The sequence below is a fragment of the Haliotis cracherodii genome, unplaced genomic scaffold (assembly GCF_022045235.1).
Source record: "Haliotis cracherodii isolate W230 unplaced genomic scaffold, xgHalCrac1.p SCAF_16, whole genome shotgun sequence".
Classification (NCBI taxonomy): domain Eukaryota; kingdom Metazoa; phylum Mollusca; class Gastropoda; order Lepetellida; family Haliotidae; genus Haliotis; species Haliotis cracherodii.
The window spans coordinates 31,356,370-31,367,428 of NW_027266271.1; the positions used below are offsets into that span (position 1 = coordinate 31,356,370).

The following is an 11,059-nucleotide window of genomic DNA, read 5'->3' on the forward strand; positions in this document are numbered from 1 at the left end:
CGTTAGTCGCCTCTAACGACAAACATGGTTTGCTAGGTGGTTGGGTGTGATCATGTGGTACTTCTCTTAGCTTAGGCACTTCAGCGCATGTATATTTCAGTCAAAATTTATGGAAAGACACATTTTGCTTACAACAGTTTACTAGGTTTGCCATCGAAGGCCTGCTTGAATCATTCCAGAAATTGTATGGTAGACATTCAGAATAATTCACTATCACCTTTACCGTGAGTTTTCACGCCTCCTTACTCACTGGTACTTTATTAATGACATGAGTGGTGGATGCTACCAGTCGAGCAGGACTTATAGTACCCTTAGGCCTAGGTGCTATATTTGTTATTCAACAGGTGGCATTAAGTCAAAAACAGTCAGTGTTTCTTCCCAGATATGCATGCCTAGATAACAATTGCCTGAAGGACGAATATCTGAATACATGTGTATACCTATTTTCATCTGCTGAAGTTTTTATATCATCTTCCTAGTACACATAACCTCATGTTAAATTCTTATGTTCGATAAATGTCCTTGCCTATTGTGAATCGTGTTGATTTTGGCAGGCATTCCATACCTTTTCTGTCAACTGATCTAGCTCTTCCAAACCTGTTAACTGAATCTCCAAGCCAATTCTTATAATATAAATACGACACAATCTTTGTGAAAATGACGTATATATAGCTTAATGTACATAGAATGGTATTTCATGAATATGTTGTACACTTTTGGCACGGGAGTCAATATTATAGCTCCAAATTCCTATACCATTTACTATATATTTCCAGTGCAATAAATAACCTTGTTTTCTGCATCCATACTGTCGGGCAAACCAACCCACCCCAAACACCCTAGAGATCAAATGTCTCCCGCGCCCCTTTTAAAGTTGTAACCACCAAATCCTCAATAGTCGGAGAGTCGTGTGATATTGAGGACCTAGTGTGCCAAGAAGCCCCAGAGGGTCTATGTAATAAATGTACGTATGGTGTCATTATAAGTTGTCAACCGATCTCGAGGGGTTTTTGGTGTAAGGTTAGGGGTACATAGGCTCGCACACTGGGTAAAGCATACCATATGCCCGGTTGACAACGAATACATCTCATAGACATTCATTCACAGACCCGTAGTATATGGCCGAAGTTTCTCGGAGCAAAACGGTTTTTTCAGCCATTTTGATAAATCCATAAATACAGAGATGGTTGTAGTAGTTTTCTTGTATGTATATAGAGCTCATATTCACCGTATGAAAAAAACAACAACTTCATAGTTTAACATACCCACTCAGTGTAAGACAAACACAGCAAGCTACTCCCAGGACTGCACAACACAACCCACGGGAGGCCGCCATGTTGGGTTAAAGAGGATGTAAATCACCCCAAACTATTTTGTCTCAAACTGAAAATATTGATGATTGCTGGGCTTTTGTCCCTTTCCGGCGGGGACACCACTGAGGATACTACAATATGTATACTAGTCATGTTGTGTAACATCGCTGATACGCATCACATTTAACAATACTTCATAAATGTTCAAAGAAATCTATTATATGTTTACTAAGAACTGATTGTGGAGTATCTGAAAGAACACTGCTTGAATACACACTATTTTTAGATAAGGGGTATCCTCGTGCGTAATCACACCTTTCTGAAATCTATATTTTGGTGAAAATGTTTACAATGTTCTGTACATGGGACACAACTACGACGTCAACTACTTTGTCGTGATACTTTTCAAAGCGAGTGAGTGAGTATGGTTTTACGCCACTTTTAGCAATGATCCAGCAATATTAGGGCAGGGGACATCAGAAATGGGCTTCACACATTGTACCCATGTCGGAAATCGAACCGAGGTCTTCGGCATGACGAGCAAACGCTTTAACCACTAGGCTACCCGACCGTCCCAAATTTCAAAGAAGCCTTGTAGGTGTTGAGTTGGTGAAATGTCATAACATCACATCACATCACATCTCTACAGCATTTAATGATGCTCCAGATTCCATTTACCAAGTGAATTCTCATGCCGCAAACAAAACTAGTATTACCCAAGTCAAAGGGCCAGTGTGCATTCTCAGCTCCCTGGGGAGAATGCAATCGAAGCTGCCCGTAAAGGTTAACAGTCGCAATATCATTTTATCCATCTGTGTGTAGCTCGCAATGTATAGCGGTGTATACCTCATTGTAAAACAAGTTTTTGTACTGAGTGAGGAATGTTAACATCGCTAATGACAGTTTTCAGTTTAATTTATAAACCAATGCAAACCAGCTTTCCTACCCTAATTTCCATCCTTGCCGCACTAGGCTGCTATTATGGAGTTATTTTTCGGCTGGACGAACATGTCTGTGCATAGTCCAATCAAAATCTTGTAACGAAATCAACACCCGGTTCATAACAACACGACTGCCGTGCAGATTTCGGTCGATTGCAGGATTTGCTAAGTATGTGCACCGTCACCACTGCGTTGCCGGATATTTTCCCTTTGTTTGTTTTTTCAATCAAGGTGCTGAAGTCATTTGATGCACTTTTTGAGGTAAGACCCGTTTTTTTTAACAGTTAGATCTTCTTTGCTGGAAGCAAATGCAAGCGATATGTGAAGTGGAATCTGATTGGTCAATAGGAGTGACATATATGGGGCATTTCTTGTAATAGACACTGGTGGCGCTATGATCGAGCCACTTTACTGAATAAGTTCGGCAAGGGTGGAAACGGGACTTTTGTAGCCAGTTAACTCCCTTGCCTAGGGAAGATGCTGCAATTAGAACAATAAGAAGGTCACGTGAATCACAGATATCATCCGAGCAGAATCCCTGCGCGAATGTATCTAAAATAGTCATGAAATGACTGTGTAGCCGTTATACGAAAGAGGAAACTAGCTACCGCCACTGACAAGAGAGAATCATGCACGTGATGCACATTCAACAAGTGACAACAGATGATATTGTGTCAAAGGGTATTTTGCATTGAGAATGCCTGATACGATTGTGACCTCTCATATACATCTAATGCAAAGTATGCATTGAAAGGTTGCAATGGAGAAAATCGGCCTTATATATCAGTGACCAGGCACAATAGCCATTTTGTGACAAGTGGAACAGGAAAACGTTATGACAGATATGTACGCATAAAAATTATCAACGATAGCAATACATGCTTCATAAATGTGAATAACACATTGAATATGATCTACATTGATACATGTAGCTAACATTCACACGAAAAATGTCTGCTACTTCAAAATCATGAGGGGAGATGGCGGCTGGACATGTTTGGCCCAGTCATCTGAGACGCCGCAAATCCCTGTGAAGAGTTGCCTCCCATGGGCACGCCAGAAACCTATGATGATCGTTGGTTCGATTCCCGGTTCGCCCCGACTATATCCGTGCTTGTGGATTTTACCAAAGTGGTAAACTTCTCAGACCTGCATCACTTCAGGCTCTCCTCACACATCAAGCTGACAAGGCATGATATAACTGGAAAACTGTTCAAAGCGGCATTTAACTCAAACTCACTCAAAATCGTACCCGTATCAAGGCTACAAGATTCTGATAAATACCTAAGTAAATGGGGATCCTCAAGGTCAAGGAGGACACTACTAAATGTAAAAACACTTATATAACAGTAGTTCAATACCACAAACATCTAGGTTACATCTTGCAAGAAGACTGTCTTTGGGATATACATATCGAGGAAATTGTAAAGAAAGTGTGCCCTATATTCCATTGTTTTAAATATCGTTTATGGCGAAAAACTCTTGAGAAATAATGTTAAAATTATGCTCTACTATAACTATGGTACATAAATTAACTCCCGATAATCTTTCTTTTCCACTTTTAGTAATTACTCGATAAGGAATAGTTTCAACTTACAAGTAATTAAATGCAGAACTGAAAACTATGCAAATTCATTTATTCCCTCTAACGCGAACTTATGGAACGATTTATCGTCAGATGTGAGCAACGCAGGTTCCATGGGATCTTTTAAACGAATTAATAATAAACTTGATGATTACACACAGCATTTTGACTTGGACTATGTCAAATTTATCACCCGTGACTCAGATCTGGATGTACAGACATGAATGCCCAAAGTGCGAAAGACACATCTCAGAAGACCATTCTTGTTCCTGTGGTTCGATATGCGAGGGCACTGCTCATTGTTTCTGCTTTTGTCCAAATTATAGTACTATAAGATCAAACTAATACTTCTGTACCATGGGATATAACCTCAGTTCCGTACTTTAGGGACAATTCCTAAGAAACCGCAAACGGTTTTGGCATCTGTTCATGAATATATTAATAAAGGGCTAAGATTGATCACTCTTCAGTTTATACCGTTTATTACTCGCATCCGACAACCTCAAATATATCTACACGTATTATCTATGCAAGTTATTTCTACCTTTACCGGATTTAAGGTTTTTTTTATTATATGTGTTATTGGAGCGGTATTTATATAAATCGCACGACTTGTTTACCAATCCAGTCTGTGCACAATTTACGGAAATAAATATGTTTCAACCAAGGAGGAAGATGGTGATGGGGTCAGCAGCTTCATCATCCCTCAGACGGCTGTATTCAGTAAACAACAACAACAGCCTGTGTCTGTCCCCGTACAATCTCAGATCTAGTAAATTTGAACAGAATCACAGCGGGAAAGCTACATAGGAGTCAGTAACACCTGACACGAGACGGGCGCACAGACGCATGAGACGGGCGCACAGACAGGTTTAGCTTGGGTTTGGACAGGCGACCCCGAGTCAGGAACACCTGACACGAGACGGGCGCACAGACTCAGCTTGGGTTGGGACAGCGAGCCCTAGTCAGGAACACCTGACATGAGACGGGCGCACAGACAGGGTTAGCTTGGGTTGCGACAGGCGAGTCCGAGTCAGTAACACCTGACATGAGACGGGCGCACAGACGCATGAGACGGGTGCACAGACTCAGCTTGGGTCGGGACAGGCGAGCCCGAGTCAGGAACACCTGACACTAGACGGGCGCACGGACGCATGAGAAAGGGCGCACAGACTCAGCTTGGGTCGGGACAGCGAGCCCGAGTCAGGAACACCTGACATGAGACGGGCGCACAGACCCATGAGACGGGTGCACAGACTCAGCTTGGGTCGGGACAGCCAGCCCGAGTCAGGAACACCTGACATGAGACGGGCGCACAGACCAATGAGACGGGCGCACAGACTCAGCTTGGGTAGGGACGGGCGATCCCGATTTAGGAACACCTGACATGAGACGGGCGCACAGACCCATGAGACGGGCGCACAGACTCAGCCTGGGTTGGGAACACCTGACACTAGACGGGCGCACGGACGCATGAGACGGGGGCACAGACTCAGCTTGGGTCGGGACGGGCGATCCCGATTTAGGAACACCTGACATGAGACGGGCGCACAGACGCATGAGACGGGCGCACAGACTCAGCTTGGGTCGGGACAGCGAGCCCGAGTCAGGAACACCTGACATGAGACGGGCGCACAGACGCATGAGAAGGGTGCACAGACTCAGCTTGGGTCGGGACAGCGAGCCCGAGTCAGGAACACCTGACATGAGACGGGCGCACAGACCCATGAGACGGGTGCACAGACTCAGCTTGGGTCGGGACAGCCAGCCCGAGTCAGGAACACCTGACATGAGACGGGCGCACAGACCAATGAGACGGGCGCACAGACTCAGCTTGGGTAGGGACGGGCGATCCCGATTTAGGAACACCTGACATGAGACGGGCGCACAGACCCATGAGACGGGCGCACAGACTCAGCCTGGGTTGGGAACACCTGACACTAGACGGGCGCACGGACGCATGAGACGGGCGCACAGACTCAGCTTGGGTCGGGACGGGCGATCCCGATTTAGGAACACCTGACATGAGACGGGCGCACAGACGCATGAGACGGGCGCACAGACTCAGCTTGGGTCGGGACAGCGAGCCCGAGTCAGGAACACCTGACATGAGACGGGCGCACAGACGCATGAGAAGGGTGCACAGACTCAGCTTGGTTCGGGACAGCGAGCCCGAGTCAGGAACACCTGACACGAGACGGGCGCACAGACGCATGAGACGGGTGCACAGACTCAGCTTGGGTCGGAACAGCGAGCCCGAGTCAGGAACACCTGACACGAGACGGGCGCACAGACGCATGAGACGGGCGCACAGACGCATGAGACGGGCGCACAGACTCAGCCTGGGTTGGGAACACCTGACACTAGACGGGCGCACGGACGCATGAGAAAGGGCGCACAGACTCAGCTTGGGTCGGGACAGCGAGCCCGAGTCAGGAACACCTGACACGAGACGGGCGCACAGACCCATGAGACGGGCGCACAGACTCAGCTTGGGTAGCGCACGATGCAAGACTGTAATCCCAGCTCCACTGAGGGCGGACGCGCCGACTCGGCTTGTGTTGAGACAGGGGGACATCGCCTCAACGAATGGGGGTGGCCCATTGTTTGAAAACCATTTTCGACGTCGTCCATGTTCGACTCCTCAAATGCAATGCTTGTACCAACGCCGTCAACAGAAAGGCACCGCTTGGTGCATATCGCCGATACGAAACTGCCGCAGTGTCCCAGGGTGTTCTAAATCCATTTCATACCTCGACCCTGTTCCAAACCACAATGGTTTACTTTCACCAGCGCCGTCAAAAGTTAGGCATCGCTTTTGAGACATCGCCGCTACGAAATTTGCTAGTGCCGAGGTGTCCCAGGGTGTCCTTAACCCATTCCTGAGCGTAATGAAAGAAAACTGCTGTTTTTTTCCACGGAATATATATATGGGTAATGAATGAAACACTTCCCTCATTCTTGTTAGATACCATGTTTTAAAAAAAAATAATCGTGAACTTCCGCAGGGTCTGATTCCATACAAAATTTTAATTGTTTCGTACAAAGGTAGCTGATGATATATATAAAACTCCAATTCCATTCTGGTCCCCTTCCGCTCTCCGTCAAAGTGGGTGAGTCTCACAGGGATGTTGCGGTAGTTTTCTGATGTGCATAGAGGTACATTGATCAACTGAGAAAACAGTTTGATTTAAACATAATTATTTATTCACAAGGAGTGAACGGGATTGGGGGACAAGTTCTTCAAACTTAGAATGCCCTCTCCCTGGTATTTACAAAAAATGTCACAATTTTAATTCAATATATATGGATACAACACTATAGATGAGAGATAGATAGAGAGAGAGAGGGAGAGAGAGTGGGAGAGAGAGAGAGAGAGAGAGAGAGAGAGAGCGATATATATATAAATATATATATATAAATTGTTGAATGAACAGTTCTTTACACAAATCTTTTAGTTGTGCATATATAATGTTGTACTGCCTTAAATATAGCTTCATTTTCTGTAACCACGTGATCTGCATTGTCGTATAACAGTAAGTGTACACCAACAGGTATGTTATGAACAATATTTTTAAGCCTGCTTAACATAATTTCACGCTGATGACTAAACAATGTACATTCCATGAGATAGTGATACGCATTTTCACATGTATTCGAAAATGTACAGTTTTGGTGATCTTTTATACCAATTCTATATAAATCATAATTCAATTGACTGCACATGTATCTCAGTTTTGTGTGTAAGATATTATATTTTCTTTTTCCATAAGCGAAGTACGCAGGTGACGTGGGGTGGTGCTTTTGTAACGAAGTTTTAAAACAAGAAATCGTAGAATTTCGATCTGATAACGGAACAGAGTTCCACAATCGGATAGACGATGGGTAAAAAGGACTCACACGAATGTCTTAGTCTTGTGAGAGGAACACTGATGTTTTCAGAGTTTCTGAGACTGTATGAGTTTTTTGCAACAACGGTTTTGGGTAGAATATCTGTTAGATAGGAAAATACAGTTTCATTATTAAACATACTCACTCAATACAAGTCGGAGAGTCGTGTAATATTGAGGACCTAGTGTGCCAAGAATCCCCAAAGGGTCTATGTAATAAATGTACGTATGGTGTCACTATAAGCTGTCAACCGATCTCGAGGGGTACTTCATAGTTAAACATACTCACTCAGTATAAGACAAACACAGCAAGCTAATGCTAGTACTGCACAACACAACCCACAGGAGGCCGCCATGATAGATTAAAGGGAAGTGAATCAAATGTTTCCCAATGTTTCCTGTTAACTCCATATATGATGTATGTTAGCTATATGAAAACTGTTTTGTGTTTGATATGTGGTGACAGCTCCGCCCTTTTCCCCATGAGGAAAGGGCAGCTCTGAGTGAACTACAGAGTCATGTCAAAGTCATGTCATGTGGTTTAGCGATACGCAACACATTTGACAATACTTCATAGTAGTTCATAGAAATATATTCTTGGTGTGTGTTGGGAGCTGACTGTCACGTATCTGAAATAACATTGAATAATCCTCTATGTCGGGGGTAAACTATAACTGATCCGTTAGATAACGGGGCGTCATCACATCTTTCTGAAAGCAACATATTGTTGAAAAAGTTTAAAACGTTTTATAGATGCGACACAACTACAACTTAAAAGGGGAGCCTTATCATACAGTCGGAATCTCACAATGGACCTGGTATCATTACTATTTGATCGTGGTTCATGATACATGCTCATGATATAGTCGGAATCGTACAATCGACTTTGCTTTTGACAGATTTCTAACGAATATGGAAATATTTTTTTCGCCCTAATTAAAAGGGTGTGAAAAACGTTTTGGTGAAAAGTCTTCACATTTTTGGAGTATCTTTGCTGAAGTTTTGATTAAACCTTAGCTCAATGAGGATATAAGCGGTTATCATATTTAACATATGTTCTGTAACATTATAATTTGTTTAATTTGGTAGTAACCCTTTAAAACAGATGGTCTTTTGTATATAGATTATACCAACAATAATAATAAGGCTCTCAATGCGGACTGTTCTTTACATAACAATAACCGTACCGTGTATGCTGCTGCTGGAACGAACACCGGAGGAACTCCATACAGTTTCCAAAGTCAATGAACCAAACAAGGTGATATAAACAAAATCACCAAAAGAAAACCCGGTTCAAAATACAGTAAACTACGTTTATAACGAACACGCTTATAACGAACTAAAATTAGTGGTCCCTTTGAGTACGTTATAACCGTAGTTTACTGTAAAGCTAAATGAAACAAGGAAATATATATCCTGGATAGAAGTTTGCTTGAAATTACGTTCCTCAGGGCAATCATTGTCAAAACGTTAAAAATCTTTTTGGAAAAAGTGTATCAGTAAAAGCAAAAGGCAACAAAAGAGAAATTTCAAACTCAAACTCTGGATTCCTTGGAGGAAATGTTAAAGGTTTGGCTAGGAAGAAAAAGAAAGTGGGACAAGAAAACTAATTTCATTTAATAAACTGTAATAATAGTAGTGTTCAAAATTAATGAAAAACAGTTTTACAGGTAATTTAATGCAACCATGGAAGTAATGGCAAAAGATTCCAGTGAAAGGTTTCGGAAACAGACGTGGTCTATACCCAGCAACTGTAAGCAACAGAAGCATATCTGGTGTTGCTAATAGGATGAAACAAGAAATTCAGGGTGTTGACACCCCAGCACTAAGAATCATATCGCTTACATTTACAAGTTATAATGGGAGGGCGTGGTTTGATTAACGTGAAGGCTCTTCGTGATAGAATTGTATTTAGCACTTTATCACACATGTATTTGTCTGATGATCCTCTTGTGAAGCATGTCAAGACGAGCCAAGTGGAATTAAATAAGAAATGGATTTAGAATGGGTTAATACTAAAACAAGGAATAGCATAAATTAGTAATTGAAGCCCTGGTAAACTATCTCCAAACTGCCCATGGAGGCCACTTAAACAGCTATCATATGACAGCCTCCCTAAATTTAGGAACTAAATTTTAAACTAAATAAAGATAATGTTCATGTTTTACAATAAATCAAAGTTCACGATTTCTTCAACCTGAAAGAAACACATTTGAAACAAAACATAGAATAAATAGATAAGTCAAAATGTCAATAATGTCATAAATTGTCAAGTCGTTCAGGCACATTGTCATATTCATATTGTGGCAACTTGATCAGTTTTGTCTCAGGTCGGAGAATCTTATTGTCATTGGTTTTCACTTTAACTGATCGCACTCTACCGTCGGACCCTGCATAGGTCTCTATCACATGTCACTGTGAGTGTGAAGAGGGTCAATGATTAGCACAATATCGTCAGTGTGTACATTACGTCGTCAGTCCGTCCATTTCACACGTGGCTGGAGATTTGGCAAGTACTAATGGATGAATTTCCCCCAGAAGTGATCTGTTAGTACTTGACTTTGACGAAATTGTTTCTTTGCTAGTCTGTCTTAATTCAGGTAGACAACCTGAGGAAGTGCTGGATCTGATCTCCCGATCAGCAAGGTGTATGAAGTTACAGCATCGGTATCGGAGACGTCAGATGAGGTGTATCCCAGAGGTTTGGAGTTGAGGATAGATTCTACGTCAGTCATGACAGTTCTCAGGACGGATTCACAGATGAATTCCGTTCATGGTGTACTGCATAGGCCATACTTGATTGATTGAATTTCCCGTTCCCCTAATTCACCAAAGTGAGGGGCCAATGGCGGATTGAATTGGAATCGGATATGGTTGTTTGTGAGTTTTTCTTCAGTTCAGAGTTCATTTTAGCCACCTTTGAAGCGTGTGCCACAATCTGGCAACAGTTCATAGGGACAACCCTTCCTGGAGACGAATCTGCGAAGGGCCATTAGGAATGAGTCCGTGTCCAGACTGTCAATGTGGACGCCTCGGGTTGCCATGCATTTGAAGATGATTCCAAACCTTTTCTCTCTGCGTCGGCCAATCATAATGTACAAAGGCCAAAAGCAATATATATTCCAGTCGAATAGAAGGGTGATTTGAACGGTCTTTTTCGAGCCTCGATTTATTTGCTCTCCATTTCTGACAATCATGGAATTATCTCTGGTGTTTTATTAACAGCTTCACGGCCTCGAAGAATCCAGATGTTCCTTCTTATTTCACTGTGAAGTCTTTTAGCAGTGATGGAGGTCAGAGTCATTTTTCCTTATGAGGAGCTTTGTAACA

The 11,059-nt window shown here is 42.8% G+C and overlaps 1 protein-coding gene across 1 annotated transcript in view; it reads right to left on the reverse strand.

The window, feature by feature from the left end:
- Positions 1-8,085, reverse strand: part of LOC139463699 (uncharacterized) — a 44,848-nt gene extending 36,763 nt beyond the window's left edge. The window contains exon 1 of the mRNA XM_071244955.1: positions 8,019-8,085. Within this exon, the coding sequence (XP_071101056.1) occupies positions 8,019-8,085 (67 nt within the window). The remainder of the gene's footprint in view (positions 1-8,018) is intronic.
- Between the last annotated feature and the right edge of the window lie 2,974 nt (positions 8,086-11,059).